This window comes from Lycium ferocissimum, chromosome 6 (assembly GCF_029784015.1).
Source record: "Lycium ferocissimum isolate CSIRO_LF1 chromosome 6, AGI_CSIRO_Lferr_CH_V1, whole genome shotgun sequence".
Taxonomy (NCBI): Eukaryota; Viridiplantae; Streptophyta; class Magnoliopsida; order Solanales; family Solanaceae; genus Lycium; species Lycium ferocissimum.
Genome location: NC_081347.1, coordinates 11,151,445 through 11,169,637, shown reverse-complemented (window position 1 = coordinate 11,169,637; position 18,193 = coordinate 11,151,445). Strand labels below are relative to the sequence as shown.

Below are 18,193 nucleotides of genomic sequence, written 5' to 3'. Positions count from 1 at the left end.
TAAAAAAAGGATCATGAAGCTTCCTTATTATCCAAATGAGTTCGGTGCCCAAGCTTGATGATCTTAGTTTTGATCTTGACAATTATATTTACTATGTGAGAGAAGTGGGCAAAAGCTTTTTCAAATTTGAAAGGACTTGGAGATCTTTCGATGGCATTGGTTAAATCAAATATGCACTAGACATGGGGACTTGTTTAAGATATTACACGTGGCTGGAAAGAGCTTTTTCCTCAATGAAGTTTATTAAAAATGACTTGCGAAGTAGAATTAGTGATGGATTTTTGAATGATTGTTTAGTTCGTTATATAGAGGATGAAGTATTTGAAAGTGTACCTAATGATGCGATCATTGATCGTTTTCAAAAGATGACAACTCGTCGAGTGCAATTGTAATGATAATGCTTATATTTATATAGTGTATAAGTAGTTTGTCGCCTTTTTGAATATATTAAATACCGATACTCGTTCATTAGTTTAACACATGATTCGAACCCCCTGACTTAAATCCCGGCTCCGCCTGCACCCGGATGCAAGCCTTCACGCGTGACATCCTCATCAATTAGATACTTGAAACTTCCCCTCTAGGATATGACTTGTATAACGATCTTCACTTCCACATCCGACTCTCTCCGCTTACTCCTGCCTTTGTCTTGCTTAACCCGAAATCTTTAGAACTGCCTCCAAACTTCCAACTCCTATTATTAACTCCATCACGCGTCTCGTCAATCAATATTATACTACAAATAATATATACCATGACCACGACCCCCCTTGAATATGTCGTATGAATTCGTAATTACTAAGGCAAATAGAAACGGATGAAATTAGTAAATATAACATAGTTTATAAGTGAGCAAAAATCTATTTTCTTCCATATCAACAAAGGAAACTTTAGATATGAGATAAGTAATGTCTAGATGAGCTTATTGGTATGTTGTTAGTTTATCAAATTGGACCTGTTTGCGACCCAAGAACTTGCTCAAATATCCATACAAAAAGCTACTCGAATTACATTAAGCTCCCCCCAAAATGTCAAAACTATCACTCTTACCCCGGACTTCTAAATAGTGTATTTCCAGTGTACACACATTAAATTCCGGGCACATTCTTTCAATCATCTCTCCACGTCATCTAACGTAACACCTACTCTCCCGCTACCCCTAGGGGGTTGCAGGGTGGGGTGGTTTACGTGGGTGGGTGGGTATCATCTCTCTGGGGACTTCTTTTCCGTTTTCGGGTTCTTTTTTTGTTCTAACACTACCTGCAACAAAATATAAAAAAAAAAAAAAAGAAAAGAAAAAGCCTAACAGTATCGTAGTACATTAAATTAAACAGAGAAGTAATAATTTATTCCCAATTCACCCTCAAAGCAACAATTTATTTCCAATTCTTGTCCTCACCACATTTCACAATGGCTCCATCCAGCTCAGCTTCATCGCCGTCGCCGGCTCAATTATCGAGGCCGGTAGCTCACCGGAAGCTCAGCTGCTGCCGCCGTCCACGGCCGGTGTCGCCGCCGCAGAAGAAATTCAGGTCTATGATTGAGATCATGAAAGTAGCGAAGCGCGTCGACTTGCCGCCGGACAGCGACGGCGAGAGCGGCGGCGATGACGGCGGCGATGACGTCAGCGGCGGGGAGGATTATGGTGTGGTTGTGTGTGAGCAATGTGGGTCAGGTGAAAGGGCGGAGGAGTTGTTACTGTGTGATGAATGTAACAAAGGGTTTCATATGTTGTGTTTAAGGCCTATTGTAGTTCGTGTACCTATTGGAACCTGGCATTGTCCTCATTGCTCTGCTGATCAACATCGTACTATCAAAAGTATGAACAAATTAATTAAAAAAAAAAACAAATTAATAAAAAATTTAATGTGAATTATGAAAATATAATGCATGATTGTGTTTTTTGAGGTATTTTGTATAGTGCAACTATGTGCTATGTTTGCTCGGACTCTTCAAAAATGCTGATGGGTGCGTGTCGGATATCTAAAAATAGTGCATTTTTGAATGATCCGACATGGGTGTTTGCAACATAGACAGTGTGATCATGCAAGTGATAAAAAGGGTACTTTATTGATTATGTTTTTTTTTGTGGGTTTTTAGGTTTTTCGCAAAAGAAGATTGTTGATTTCTTTCGGATTCAGAAAGAGAGTCAAATGGTGGTAAAATGTACATCTGCACAAGGTATTTGATCAAAAGACGTGATCTTTATATCGGATAGGTTATGTAAACACAATCAAATGTTGGTGTTTTGGTTGATGTCTATGTACTTTTTGTTATACTTCTAAGTTTTGTTTCGAGTGGATTCGTTGATGTCTATGTATTTTTGTAATTCTAAGTTTTGTTTAGAGCGGAATGGAGATAGAAGGTTCTCATAACAGATCAAACTAGTTTAGTTATCTAAGCCCTCCGAACTTAAACGTGAGTTGGGGTTAATCTATTACCAAAAAGAAGCCGAGTCAAAAAGGATTGTAGGAGGAAAGCTTTCCAATATATTCCTTACGAGTTTCAAATGGATAATCTCACTTGAAATAGCGCTATTCTAAGATGCCGCCGTACTTTCGTACTGGCAAGTTAAGGATGTGGGCGGAAACTGCAATCAATTCTTCAGGTGACCTACCGGCTATTAGCGTTAGACCTTTTTATATTACTATTCCATTATGGGTCGATCTATCCCTACTTAGCCCTGAGAAATCTCTATTTCCAATAAAGTAATAATATCCCTATTCTTTTGAAAGCACCTATTCCTCTTATCGACTGCCCTCACTAGGGTCAAGATTCATGCTTTTATAATGCCATTCCATTAGCTTCCTTTGATGGAAGAGGGGGTTGCTTTCGTCTCTTTCCTTCAGGCCTAGGAATGGAAGTTGTCGTTAAGCTTCTTTGATCAATCAATAGTGTACTTATGTCTCTACTTCGCTTGATTCAACTACCAGTGGACTCGTCGCTCAGCTTTAGGCCTTATTAGCTTGAAAGAGGCACAAAATCATCTCTTTATCTTGTTCAATTTATGTTTTGGTTGCCAGAGATTGCTTCCTGCTTGCTCTTTTGATATGGTTTAATGTTTTCCGATTCTTATCTTTTGTTTCTATTTTTAGTTTCAAGTTGGTGGATCGATGAGCTTAGTGTGCGACGTATAAGTTCAACATTGATTATCTCAAAATTTGATGCGGAAACAGCATTCTACAATTATTTTATCATTCTGATCAAGTGAATTTTGCTAATAATTTGTCTTTCTGTCTTTTTGTCTGATGTCATTTGATAATCCAAAGTAATTTGCAAAATAAGTAACAAAAGAGTAATCACTGAATTATCTTGATGAACCATAAGCTACCGTTATCTTTTGAATTGGATAACCCATAGGTTAACAGATTACTCCATCCTAACACTACTTGCCTTTTTTGAAATCGTTTGGTTGGACATTAAGGTTGGTCAATTTTATCTTACTTAGTCATTATGTTACTTTATGAGTAAACCTGATTTTGAACACAAAAGGTTTCTGCTTTCAGAAAAAAATTCATGCAAAGTAAGGTTTAATTGACAAAAGAAAACCTTCTTGGATGTTTTAATGTCTAAAATGCGACTGTTGCCATTTTGATAGAGTTATACTTTTGCATATATTAAAAGACACTTAACAATTAATATGCTTGTCTTTAGAGTATAAATACAATATATGCTTGTCTCTAGAGCATTCTGGTTTTTCCACATCCGGCAACTAGTTAGGATTGAGGCTTAATTGTTGTTGATTAATATATGCTTTGACCAAACCACTCACAATGAGGTAAGTATTATGCTTGGTGGAAGCATTCGTGCAACTACCTTACCAAATCTATCAAGGATGATATATCCTTGTTAACAAGAGGATGATTTGCATATTTCAGTTAATAATATAGTGTGATAGCACTGGTCAGCTCACAAATTGTTTGGTAAAATATGAACTTATGCTTGTCCATCACTGATATGATTTTGTTGCTACACTTCATTAAAGAGCTACTTGTCAGTGGTGCATTTTTATCTTTTTACTTAGTTGTCTTATAGCTATGTAGTGTATCCAATTATATATAAATCCTACACTAGACCATTTTCACAAAGATTAGATTAGCAAATAATGTCTAAATTGCTCTTATATCACTTATCTAGGGAGGTCTATGTACCAATATTCCATTCAAAACTAAGATGAGTTACACTTGTTACTCCCTTGTTTTTTTTTCTTTTTTCCTGATACCGTGTTATAATGCTGCAATTTTCGTCATTCTGTTTCGAAGAATGTAAATTTATGACTTCTATTGAAGATATTATACAATTTATTGTGAGTTGATTCGTTTTCTAATCTCAGAGGTTTCCCTAGATATACTTTGCTAAGAGATACTTGTAATCCATTGCAAGCTAGCAAATTTTTTTCCTTAAACTTTTAAAAGAAGGTATTGTTAAGTTCTTATTTTCCATCCTTCCCTGTCGACATTGTCAGTAGATATCAGAAAACGTCGGAAGCGACCACTAGTTTTCCACAAGAGACGCAGAAGGCTATTGCCATTTACTCCAACAGAAGATCCTCACCGGAGGCTAGTTCAAATGGCATCTCTTGCTTCTGCACTGACAGCTCTCAATATGGAATTCAGTGATGAGCTAACTTACATGCCTGGCATGGCTCCTAAATCTGCTAACAGGGCCAAGTTTGAAAGCGGTGGAATGCAGGTTTGCTCCTGGTCTATTCTATAGGTCTTTGAATGTTATAAGGTGTTAGCTCATACTTCACCATGCAACTTTTTCCTTTTTTATCAGGTTCTCACAAAAGAAGATACTGAAACTCTGGAGCAGTGTAGAGCTATGTATAAAAGAGGGGAATGCCCTCCTCTCATGGTAGTTTTTGATTCTCGTGAAGGGTATGGCTAGTTACCTCCATTTGCTTGTGCATTTCTTGTCCAGGGGTGGCTCAAGCACATTAGTGGCCTAAAGCCAAAATTTAATAGGAGGCCTTAAACTTTTTTTTTTTTTTTTGAAAAAAAGAACTAATATATTTTTTATTTGAAGTATATTCTTCTAGGTTTTTAGAGATGCAAAGTTGTTAATAATTTCTTATAATCTTTTCTTCTAATAATTCTCTTTCAATTACCAATCCATTTAATCTTTCTTGAGACGTTATTGATCTTTGATAAGATTTTATCAATTTTAATTTTGAAAAACTTATTTCTGCTGAGGCCCCTCAAATATTAATCAAGTCAAATATTACTTTATTCCCAATCTAAAAAGGTTTCTTTCCTTTTATATGAAAAACACTGTAATCCTATTATTGCTAAAAAAATAGGGGCCCTCAAATTTTAGCGCCTAAGGTACCTGCCTTATTTTCTACCCTTTAGAGCTGGTCCTGTTCTTGTCTGTTTGAATTGTATTTGCACATGAAATTTAATGCATCTTATTAATGCAGCTATACTGTAGAAGCTGATGGGCCTATAAAGGACTTGACAATAATAGCAGAATACACAGGCGATGTTGATTATATCAGGAATCGGCAGGAGGATGATTGTGATAGCATGATGACCCTTCTTTTAGCCAGAGATCCATTAAGAAGTCTTGTTATCTGCCCTGATAAGCGTGGAAACATTTCTCGGTTTATTAATGGCATAAATAACCATTCACCGTAAGCCAGCAGCCTCATTCTTACCTTCTAAAACTATCATTATCCATCTTTTCTCCTCCATAAATCTTGGATTTTTGTGATATGCTCGACCAACTGTAGACAATCAATTTCAGAATCTCTTTCCTTTCATATCAAGAAATCTTATAGAAATTGAAAAATAACCAACCTACTGTTCTTGAGACTATTCCAATTTTTGCAGGGAGGGTAAGAAGAAGCAGAACCTGAAATGTGTGAGATACAGTGTAAATGGTGCATGTCGCGTTCTTTTGGTTGCGCTTCGTGATATAGCTAAGGGAGAGCGGCTGTACTATGATTATAATGGATATGAGCATGAATATCCAACACATCATTTTGTTTAAAATTTGTCTTATGTAGCTTTTCCTAGTGAACCTAGGATCAGGAGATCTTTCTTCTTCATAACAACACAACTAGTTCAGGTTAAAGCCTTTTTTCCCTTCTTTAATTTATCAAAGTGTCGAGCTGTATGGTGGCCATTTATATGGAGATAGATACACCACAGCAGAGAAAATTCTCGGTCAAAGTCCGAAAAGTTTTGGAGATTTAAGTTTCTAGGTAACATTGTCATTTTCATTTATACATTGACATATGTAGGCCTTAATCCATCCTATGTAATTGCTTCGAGCAAAAAAATTGCATCAGTTTTATAGAGTCTAAGAGGTGACTATTATAGAATGCTTCTTTTATTGTCCATTCTTGACCATTTTTGGTTAATGTAAAGCCATCTTTGGCTGGTTACCTTTTGAATGCTGCTGATTCTACAGGCAAAGATATTATTTTGATTGACAAGTTATACAGGATTAGACTTCCTTCTGAAAATCTTAGATCAGCGAAGTCCATTGATGTGTCAAAATCATTTATATTGTGCATTTGCACCAGAAAATCAAAGTTTGTAAGCATCTATAGTTTACACTATGTTCAGTATCAGATGTTCCTTCAAAAGATTGTACTAAGTTATTTCTTCCAGTCAGTCCATGGAATGCATGAGGGTACCGTGAGTGGTGACCATATTGATTCTGGTGATTTCCTTATTATCTGTCTCTGTCAACTTCCAGGGAACACTTAACATGCTTAGGCGTCGCCGTTGCACACCAAAAAAAGTTCAAGACCAGACACCAAAATGAACAGCTGAATGGCAATGCAGAAACTGATATCTACAGTTCATCACAGCTTCAGCTGATATAACATCTACTGCAATATTAAAATCCCTTTCTCTAAGTTGTCTTGAGTGAGGCATGCCTCTATGCAGATATCCAACTAAACCAGGTCATAATTCCTAGTCTTGTAATTCCATATTTACTCTCTACAATTGGTACATCCTAACAAGTTGCAAGACCATGATGTTGAAGTGTCTTTAATATGAGCAGGGTGCAACCAGCTATCTTCCTAAAACTTGATCTTTTTGCAATCACCACTTTTCAGCTTCACCAAATAGTAGAATTCATTATCTATGTTTCTTGGACTCTTAAAAAATGCAGCTAGGTGTGTGTCGGATCTTCCAAAAGCTATGCTTTTTGGGAGGATCTGATACGGGTGCAACAACATTTTGGGCGGGTCCTAGCTACATAGTTCATTACACTAATTCTTAGTACAACAACAACATACCCAGTGAAATCCCACAAAGTGGGCTCTGGGGAGGACAAAGTGTACTCAAGCCTTACCCCTACCTTGGGAGGTAGAGAGGTTGTTTCCGGTAGACCCTCGGTATAAGGACAAACAATTCAAAGCAGTACGACAAAATATACACAAATTCTTAGTATGTTTCCTTAAAACCATGCCATAGGTATATTTAGACGGCCGGCATACCATTCCCCTTCCGTGCAATATTGGCCTTAATTAACTCATATAGTAGCTCTCTGGTTTGTCCGACACTGTAACTTCCATACAATTTGGATAGGAGACGTTTGTTTTGTGACCTTAGGTTTCTCCCGAACATTTGTTTCCACAGGAAAAGTTTTACTTGACGTCTTTGTTGGGACTCTTTTCTTTCTTTCACAGGAAAGTTGTGAGTTGTTGGACTAAGCCATCTGAATAACACACTTAACATGGTCTGATACTGGTTGCTTTTGGTAAAGTCCGCATAGTTTTTTCCCAAAAGGCCTCGCACTATCAGAAGTACCTCTACAACTCATATCTAGCTTGTTTTCTAATCAACTTCCAATCTGAGACTTTGCTCAGATACCCAATAATCTTCCATGTTGAACTAATTACCACATGACCTATCATCAAGATTTATGGTCTTCCTTGTCAAAAAGATTCATGGTCTTTTTTGGAGATTCACTGTATGCCACCCACGTCATCCGAGTATTGCCTACAGGATTTTTCTTGTGTGTTCGTTTCCAACCTACATATAAATGTAGTAAACCAATCAGTAGACGGGGCAACAGTATTAAATCAACTCATTCCACGCTATCACACTCTGTTGGGCTTGTTTCTTAGCTCTTCATAGGCCACAACATGAGAGCTACTTCGGAGATGGATGGGCAAAGGAATCAACCTACTTACACCATCACCCTCTGTTGGACTTGTTTCTTAGCTCTTCATGGGCGGCAAAACAAGAGCTACTCTGTGCCATCTCCCTACCTAGTTGTCCAGTTGCACCATCGGCTCTGATACTGGTTTGTTGGGTTAAACTTGCCCAAAGAAAATCTTAACGTAGTTTGATACCGTCCGTATTGAGCTAATTCCACATGGTTTTCTTAGAAGGCCTTACGTCATTAGGAGCATCTCTACACCTTTTTCGAATTGATTTCCAGTGTGAGAGTTCGTTCGCACAACTAACCTAAATTAGCTTAGGAACTTCAAACTAATGCAATTGGATTTTCGTCTTATCAAAATGTTGAACCTTGAGTCAACGCCCTCATTTCATCTTAAATTATTACTCTTTAGCAATACATAAGTGCCACAGTAGTGACATTACATTTGTTTCCATTAGGCTGTCTTCTTGTTTTCTGTCACTTCCCATGTTACTGCTCACTTGTGCTTGTGCGGCTCCTTTATTCCCAACTATGACCAAAGAAAAAGTTACTGTACTCTTGTACTCTCTATGTTTGTTTCTGTTTAACCAACATTCTTTGTCTCTAACCCAAATGTGCCTGTGTGAGCTTGCTCACATTGTCGGTCTCAAGCCCGAATAAAGGAGAAGGGTAGGCTTGCAGCCAGCTTAAAACTTGTTAATTACTCCCTATGTGTATATTCGTAGTCCTTCTATTTTGGACTACTGATTATTGCATACAGCAGTTCCCTTCTATGAAGTTGACTTTGCTGTTTAGATTTGTTTTTGTCTTCTCTGTGTACTTCTTATTCATAGCTTATCCTTTGTTTGGAGGATTTGACACACACCTCGCGGTAACTTTGAAGATCCCGACCAACATTAGACACATGTGGATATCCAAGTAAAGCAGGTCATAGTTCCTAGTCATATAATTCCATTTCAATTCTGTGCATTGATGTATCCTTACAAGTTGCAAGACCATAATGTTCACTTGAAGTGTCTTTAACATGAGCAGGTTCCAACCAACTATCTTCTTTAAAACTTGATCTTTCTGCAATCACCACTTTTCAGCTTCGCCAAATAGTAGAATTCATTACACAAATTCTTGGTATGTTTCCTTAAAGCCATGCTATAGCGCATATTTAGATGGCCAGTGTACCATTCCCCTTCTATGCTATATTTGGCCTTAATTAACTTCTATCACAGCTCTCCGCTTTATCCTGCAATGAACCTCCATCCAACTTGGAAAAGAGACGTTTGTTCTGTATAGATTTTTCTGCAACATTTGTTTCCACTAGAAAAAAATTTCTTGACGTCCTCGCTGGGACTCTAATCTTTCTTTAACGGCTAAGTCATGAGTTGTTGGACCAAGCCTGCCCAAAAATTAACTCTCTTAACATTGTCTCTGATACTGTTTGTTTTGGGTAAAGTCCACAAAGTTTTTATTTTCTGAAAACGTCACACCCTTAGAAGTATCTTTACGCCTTTTATGCAGCTTTTTTTTCTTATCAACTTCCAATGAGATTTTTTTCACATACCCAACAATCTTTCTCCTCTCTCCTCTGCTCACCCAACCCAACGGTAAGATTCACTCGTTCGGATCCGGTGTAACGGTTTTCGCGCCACCGTCACGTTGCAAAGCCGGCGACCAGGTAACGCCGGCTACTTTTCCGACCAGATTTACTTTTCTTCTCTCTTCCCTTTTCTTCTTCTCCTCTTCTTCTTCTCTTCTCCTTTTTTCCCCTTTTTTATCTGTGTCTGGCGCTGCCAGAACACCGCTGCTCCGTCGCCGGCGACCTTTTCCGGCATCTTTTTTCGGCTAGTCCTCTCTTTCTCTTTCCTTTCCCCCTCTTCTCTTCTCCCTTTCAGGTCGTTGAAACGATCCTCGAAGGAATGAAGAACTCCGACGTTGAATGCTGTTTTCCGGCGGCGACTGTGTTCGCTCTCTTCAATCGGAGTTGGTACCCGGTTGCCATATCTATTCTTTGTTCATACACTTGTAGTTACATTTTGCTGACTTTAGACCTTTGAATAATTTATTAGTTCATACTTGTTTCGTGGCTTTAGGTATTGATGGTAGACTAGGGTCATGTTCTCGTTCGGGGACGGGGACGAGGGTTAGAAGGGGTAAGTGGGTTAAAGGAGCGTCTAGGCTGAGAGTAGGCTCTTGGAACATTGGGACGTTAACGGGGAAGTCCATAGAGCTAGTTAAGATTCTTAAGAAGAGGAAGATTAATATAGCTTGTGTCCAAGAGACCAAATGGGTAGGTCCTAAAGCTAAGGAGGTAGACGGGTATAAGCTTTGGTTCTCTGGTAGATCGAAGTATAGGAATGGCGTAGGCATTTTAGTAGATAGTGATTTAAGGGATCAGGTGATAGAGGTTAGGAAAGTCACTGATAGGATGATGCCGATTAAGGTGGTCGTTGAAAGGCTCACTTTGAACATTATTAGTGCATATGCGCCGCAAGCGGGCTTAGGCGAAGAGGAGAAGAGGCGCTTTTGGGAGGATTTGGACGAGTTAGTGGGAGGCATACCGCCTACTGAGAAGCTTTTCGTGGGAGGGGATTTCAATGGGCACATCGAGTCTATTTCGGGAGGTTATGATGATGTGCATAGAGGCTTTGGCTTCGGGGACAGAAATGGAGGAGGAGTTTCACTTTTGGATTTTGCAAGAGCTTTTGGGTTGGTAATAGCCAATTCGAGTTTCCCAAAGAAGGAGGAGCACTTGGTAACCTTCCGTAGTTCGGTGGCTAAGACTCAATTGATTTTTTACTCCTTAGAAAGGGTGATAAAGGTCTGTGCAAAGACTGTAAGGTCATTCCGAGCGACAACCTTACAACCCGACATAAGCTCTTGGTGATGGATTTAGGGATCAAGATGATGAGGAAGAAGAGGGTCGGGGATGACCGACCTAGGATCAGATGGGGGAGTTTGACCACAACTAGTGCCCTGGAGATGGGACAGAAATTGAAGGATATGGGGGCCTGGGATAGTAGTGGGGATGCGATCAGTATGTGGGATAGGACGGCTAGTTGCATTAGGGTTGTAGCAAGGGAAGTGTTGGGGGTCTCGACAAGTAGTCGTGGTCGGCATCGAGGGGACTGGTGGTGGAATAGAGAAGTGCAAGGGAAGGTGGAAGCAAAGAAGATGGCGTATGTGAAGTTGATAGAAAGCAAGGATGAGGTGGAGAAGTGGACGAATAGGGAACTTTATAAGATAGCGAGGAAGGAAGCGAAGTTGGCGGTTTCGACGGCAAAAACGGCGACTTTTGAACGCCTTTATTCGAACTAGAAGAGAAAGGCGGGGATCGAAATTGTTCAGGCTAGCCAAGGCGAGAGAGAAGGGCACGCGATGTGGATCAAGTGAAGCGCATGAAGGACGAGCATGGAAAAGTATTGGTAGAGGAGACTCTCGTTGAGCGGAGATGGCGGTCCATACTTCCACAAACTCTTGAATGAAGAGGACGAGAGACATTGTGTTGGGAGATTTAGAACATACAGGGAGGCGTCACGATTTTGGGTATTGCAGGAGTATTAAGGTTGAGGAGGTTAAGGGTGTTGTTCGTAGGATGCGCAGGGGAAGAGCGACCGGACCTGACGAGATTCCTAGGGAATTTTGGAAGAGCGCGAGCTCGGTAGGTTTGGAGTGGCTGACTAGGTTGTTTAATGTCATCTTTAAGACGACAAGGATGCCCGAAGAATGGAGGTCGAGTGTAATGATCCCTCTATACAAGAACAAGGGAGATATCCAGAGTTGCAACAACTATAGAGGTATCAAGCTGCTAAGCCATACTATGAAAGTGTGGGAAAGGGTGGTGGAGATGAGGGTGAGGAGAGGCGTGTCTATTTCAGAGAACCAGTTCGGATTCATGCCGGGACGCTCAACTGCAGAAGCAATCCATCTTGCGAGGAGAGCGGTGGGCGCATAGGGAGAGTAAGAGGGACTTACACATGGTATTCATCGACTGAGAAAGACACGACAAAGTTCCAAGAGAGAGACGCACATGGAGATGTTTGGAGGCTAAAGGTGTACCGTGGCATACATTAGGGTGATCGAGGACATGTATAAGGAGCCAAAACCGGTAAGGACGGTAGGAGGGGACTCGGCAGCACTTCCGGTTGTGATGGGGTTGCGTCGAGATCGACTCTTGTCTAGTCCGTTTTTTATATGCCTTGGTGATGGATGGATTGACGCGACAAATTCAAGGTGAGGTGCCATGGTGTATGCTTTTCGCATAGATGACATAGTCCCGATCGACGAGACTCTGGCGGAGTTAACGCTAAGGCTGTCGAGGGTTGGAGACATACCGTGGAGTCTAAAGGGTTTTGCCGAGTAGGATCAAGACGGAGAGTACTTGGAGTGCAAGTTCGGAAGCACTCAGAGGGTTGGCGATGGAAGTTAGGCTTGGTACCGGTGCCATCGTAAGAAAAGTAGTTTCAAGTATCTTGGGTCTAGTACGCAAAGCAGCAATGGGAAGATTGACGATGATGTCACACATCGTATCAAAGGGTGAGGATGAATTATCGAGGCTCGTTTAGAGTGCTATGTGACAGAAGAGTGCCACCACAAGTTAATGGCAAGTTCTACAAAGTGGTGGTTAGACCGACTATGTTGTATGTGGGGCGGAGGTTGGCCGATTAAGATTCTCTCACGTTCAAAAGATGAAAGTCTTGACGAGAATGTTGAGATGGATGTGTGTGGGCACGCCAGAGTGACGAGGATTAGGAATGAGGCTATTCGGGACAAGGTGGGAGTGGCCTCGGTGGAAGACAAGATGCGGAAGCGAGGATCGAGATGGTTTGGGCATGTGAAGAGGAGAGACATACATGCCCTGGTGCGGAGGTGGAGAGGTTGGTCATGGATGATTTCGAAGAGGTAGGGGTAGGCCGAAGAAATATTGGGGAGAGGTGATTAGACAGACATGGCGCGATTCTGACTTATCGAGGACACGACCTTAGATAGGAGGGTTTGGAGGACCCACATTAGGGTAGAAGGCTAGTAGATAGTCTCGTTATCCTTCCTTATTAGTAGGCGCATTATCGCGCATAATTTCTTGTGCTCGATTTACTGCTATTATCTGTTATTTCCTGTACTTTGATTATTCTATTTTATCTGTGTCGCTTTCGTTATTCGCATTTCCATATCACTTTGAATTTCTTAGCCTTATCTGACCTCTTTTTATGCTTTTTATTGAGCTGAGAGTCTTTCGGAAACAGTTGTCCTACCTTGGTAGGAGTAAGGTCTGCGTACACTCTATCCTCCCCAGACCCCACGTTGTGGGATTTCACTGGGTTGTTGTTGTTGTTGTACCCAACAATCTTTCTCAAACTATATACCACATGACCTATCACCAAGATTTAGCCGAATATTTATGGCCACCAAAGCCGACAAACTTCTTCTTGTGTGTATGCTTCCAAGCTACACGTAAATGTGGTAAACCAATCAGTAGATGGGGCAGACCAATTCCACACTATCACACTATGTTGGGCTTGTTTCTTAGCCCTTCACATGCCACAACATGAGAGCTACTTTGGAGATGGCTGGGCAAAGGTAGTAAATTGGCATGTTCACGCCATCACACTCCGTTGGACCTGTTTCTTATCTCTTCACGGGTGGCAATATGAGAGCTACTCTCTGCCATCTCCATACCTGTCCAGTCGTACTATCGACTTTGATAGCAGTTTGTTAGTCTAAGCCAATCCAAAGACACTTTTAACATGGTGTGATATTGCCCGCTCCGGGTAAATCCCACATAGTTTCTCCAAAAGGTTTCAGAGTATCTCTACACCATATATGTGACTTCTTTTCTTATCTACTTCCAATGTGAGATTTTGTTTGCACAAACACCATGAATTATCTTGGGATCTTTAAACTGGTGCACTTGGAATTTTCTCATCAAAATATTTAACCTTGTGTCAATGCTCCCATTTCATCCAAATTATTACTTAGCAGCAATATATAAGTGCCACACTAGTGGCATTACATCTATTTCCATTAGGCTGTCTTCTTGTTATCTGTCACTTTCTATGTTATTGCTCACTTCTGCTTGTGAAGTTGTGCGGCTCCTTTCTTTCCAACTACAACCACAGAAGGAAACAGAAAAAGTTACTGTAGTCTTGTACTCTCTATGTTTGTTTCTGTTTTATTAACATGTTTTTTTTCTAACCCCAACTGCGTCAGTGTGAGCTTGCTCACATTATCGGTCTCAAACCCAAATATCGGAGGAGGGTTGCAGTAGGTTGGCAACTAGCGTAATACTTTCCAATTCATTATCTTTTACTGACTCCCTATGTTTATAATCATAGTAGTCCTATTTTGGAGTTCCTGATTATTATATACAGCATATCCCTTGGAAAGAATGTCTCTCATGCTGTCTGCATGGGACTTGGTTTGTCTCTTGAGTAGTTAAAGGTTAACTTTTCTCTGTTGTTTAGATTTGTTTTAAACAAATTGAATTATATATGTATCTTCTCTGTGTACTTTCTATTCATATCTTACCCTTTTTTGGTTGGAAAGAGTAGTATATTACTATATCTTAAATAATATCAGTACTTGCTATAGAGGCTCCATAATACATATAGCTGATTTTGGTCTGTGTCTCAAACAACTAATAAGACAAACACAGAGGAACCATAAAATGTAATAATAATATTAATAGTCTTCTGCATCTGGCTACCATAATTAGCCAATTGATTACCATTTTGTTTTTTCCCCCTATAGCTATGTCCAACTCGGTGGACATCGGAAGCAAATAGTAGGTGATTTGTTTTCATTTTTCCAAGTTTTAGTGCACATATTTACCCAAAATCCTGTGCTGGGGGAGGTAATCCTGTGAAATTAGTTAAGGTACGTGCAAGCTAGCCGGGACAATACCGTTATTAAAAAAGAAAAAAAGTTATTAACGTCCAACCGGTGGATCTCTGAACTGGCTGACTGCGAGTAGTGTAAACTATCATAATAAGAAGGTTCATATTTTATCTAAACTAATACAATAAACATCCTAGTGAGATTTGTTCCTTTTCAGCTAATAGTTCTACCTGCAGTGTAAAAGATTCTGTTCTAGATACCTTCCATAATCTGGGGCATACAGGAAAATATAAAATGTTCCATCTGGAAAAGGAGACTAGAACAGCCCACTAGTTGCACATGTATAGTGTCCCGCTTCAAATATATCAGTGTAGTCAGATGTGTATAATCAATGCATAATTTATGTATAATTAGGATACATATATTATGCACTAACGACGGCTACAAACTCTTATGGGTAAGGGGTGAAACATTGATTTTCCATTCATCTTACCACACTCTTGTTGAAAGAGTATTAAGTTATGCGGTAAAGAATTTTACACTAACATATCCTCCTTATGAGATATGTACTCTTGAAAATAAGACAAATTACTTGCTACAATAGATAGAAATGGCTTAACAGTGTAAAAGTTATTTACACTAACATTGTATAGGTAAATACTTACCAACACCATGTATATACAAGCACGTATCATGAATTTATTAGTTTGGTGTAAGTACTCGGTGAGGATAAATTTCTTCCCAGTATATATAACTTAAACTCATTGAGATATTATTGCATACTGAAGAATCCTGTGACCACTTTGTAAAACGTTGAGGTCAAAGAAAGAGAAACATCAAAGACCTAAGTGGCTAATAAGATGCGGTCATTGAATATTGAGGCATCTCAGCTAGTCATGGTGTGTGAAGACCGGAGTTGACATTTGAATTGTGGATATTGCAGTCTATGGTTTGAAAACCTGTATATCTAGGGAAACCCAAGATACATTAGAGTTGATCTCTAGAAGAGTAATGTGGTGCAAAGTTTGTGGAACTTTGCTAGAAACTCTTTGTTCCAGTTATATATGGAAAATTTTCAGTAATGATTCTTTATACATTCTCTAATTTCATTCCAAAAACAGTCAATTGGAAAGCAAGAATCATAATATATATTTTAACCTCCCAAGCTAGTAATGTAAGGAAAATATCAGACTTTGATTCCAAATTGATAGGTTAGCGTGAGCTTTGGCTGATACGAAACTTTATGATGATAACGAATTTTTTATTCAAGTCCATCCGTCAGAATAAATAGAAGGCGCTATCAAGCCGTGAATCATCTCATTTGAAAGTTCTTTCAAGTTTGTAGAGAAAGACACTTATTTATTTAATTATATTTCAAGACGTCCCTTCACGTACAGTTGATTCCTTTTTAAATGCCAAGATTAAAAATTCTTTTCGATAACGAGGGCATGATCTTTAATTTTTACCCCTCCTATCTCATTGCTTTAGTTTTTACCCTTCAACACTTTAAGTTAATAATAAGTAGACAAAATTACCCCTCCCATCCCATATAGCTTAGGTTTCTTTTCCAACTCATCTTCTTTCCCAACTTCATCCTACTCTTCTCCTTCAGATTTGAAACATAGGAGCTCCAAGTATCAACAATGGTGGATTTTAAATTTCGCCATCAACTTCTTTGTAACGGTTCAAGCTTCCATTGACATTATCCAAACAATTATTTCTTTAGTAACTAGCTAACCAATTAGGTAACCTCAGTAACAGATCTGAAAATACAACAAGAAAATGGAGAAAATCGAAAAAACGATATCATTAAAGCTATAGAAGTGATAGATCCAATTCAAACATTTGTACAAATGACCCAATTTGGTGTTCTGTGTTGGTCAATTTGAATCTAGGGTAGTTAAATGAACACCACTAGTTGTTCATCAATTTGATGTGAGGAATCTTTACTTCTTATCAAAGTTTTTGTAGAGCCACCAGAGAGATAGAGATACATGGATTAATTTTTTTATTTGTAACAAAAAGGTCTTTGTGTTTTTAGCAAATGGGTTCATGTGTTTCTGTGAACAAAGACTGAATCAGCCAATGAAATTTCGTCTTTTTTTTTTTTTTGTTACAAAAATGATAAGCTTGTGACTTGACTACCTTTGTAATATAAAGATCCTAACTTGACTAACTTTGAAATCTAAAGTTATGCCTTAAGGCCTAACTTGACTAATTTTGGAATTTAAAGTTAAGCCTTAAAACTAACTTGACCAACTTTGGAATTTAAAGTTATGCGCCTAACTTGACTAACTTCGGAATCTAAAGTTAAGCCTTAAGACTAACTTGACTAACTTTGGAATCTAAAGTTATGCGCCTAACTTGACTAACTTCGAATTCTAAAGTTATGCCTTAAGAGGCCTCACTTGACTAACTTCTGAATCTAAAATTATGCCTTAAGAGGTCTAACTTGACTAACTTCGGAATCTAAAGTTATGCCTTAAGGCCTAACTTGACTAACTTCGGAATATAAAGTTATGCCTTAAGAGGTCTAACTTGACTAACTTCGGAATCTAAAAGTATGTCTTAAGGCCTAACTTGACTAACTTCGGAATATAAAGTTATGCCTTAAGAGGCCTAACTTGACTAACTTCGGAATCTAAAGTTATCCCTTAAGGCCTAACTTGACTAACTTCAGAATCTAAAGTTATTCCTTAAGACCTTACTTGACTGACTTCGAAATCTAAAGTTATTCCTTAAGACCTTACTTGACTAACTTCGGAATCTAAAGTTATGCCTTAAGGCCTAGCTTGAATAAACTTCGAAATATAAAAATAGGATTTAAGGCCTAACTTGACTAACTTCGGAATCTAAAATTATGTCTTAAGGCCTAACTTGAATAACTTCCGAATCTAAAGTTATGCCTTAAGGCCTAACTTGACTAACTTTGAAATATAAAGTATACCTTAAGGCCTAACTTGACTAACTTCGGAATCTAAAGTTATACCTTAAGGCCTAACTTGACTAACTTTAGAATCTAAAGATAGGCCTTTAGGCCTAACTTGACTAACTTTGGAATCTAAAATTATGCCTTAAGGCTTAACTTAATCTAAAATTATGTCTTAAGGCCTAACTTGACTAACTTTGGAATATGAAGTTATGCCTTAAGGCAAAGGTTTCAACGGGGAATGGACCTATTGCATGCTTTTGCTTCTAACTGTTAAAAAATGGAACAAGACTTGTGTATGAACCCTCA

At 39.0% G+C, this 18,193-nt stretch overlaps 1 protein-coding gene across 2 annotated transcripts; it reads left to right on the top strand.

The window, feature by feature from the left end:
* The first annotated feature begins 1,190 nt into the window (after positions 1–1,190).
* LOC132059317 (probable Histone-lysine N-methyltransferase ATXR5) lies at positions 1,191–6,453 on the top strand. Of its 2 annotated transcripts, none has more exons than XM_059451899.1 (6): positions 1,191–1,819; positions 2,101–2,181; positions 4,466–4,692; positions 4,780–4,880; positions 5,423–5,635; positions 5,835–6,453. In XM_059451899.1, exons 1-6 carry the CDS (start codon positions 1,411–1,413, stop codon positions 5,992–5,994), a joined length of 1,191 nt encoding a protein of 396 aa, XP_059307882.1. In that variant the 5' UTR covers positions 1,191–1,410; the 3' UTR covers positions 5,995–6,453. The 2 variants fall into 2 exon arrangements, with proteins under 2 accessions (XP_059307882.1, XP_059307883.1); XM_059451900.1 differs by having other exon boundaries at positions 1,192–1,819; positions 4,469–4,692.
* The last annotated feature ends 11,740 nt before the right edge of the window (positions 6,454–18,193 follow it).

Coding starts and splice junctions, on each gene's coding strand:
- LOC132059317 (XM_059451899.1), top strand. CDS start 1,411: ATGGCTCCATCCAGCTCAGCTTCATCGCCGTCGCCGGCTCAATTATCG. Junction 1,820..2,100: donor TCAACATCGTACTATCAAAA/GTATGAACAAAT, acceptor GTGGGTTTTTAG/GTTTTTCGCAAAAGAAGATT. Junction 2,182..4,465: donor AAAATGTACATCTGCACAAG/GTATTTGATCAA, acceptor CGACATTGTCAG/TAGATATCAGAAAACGTCGG.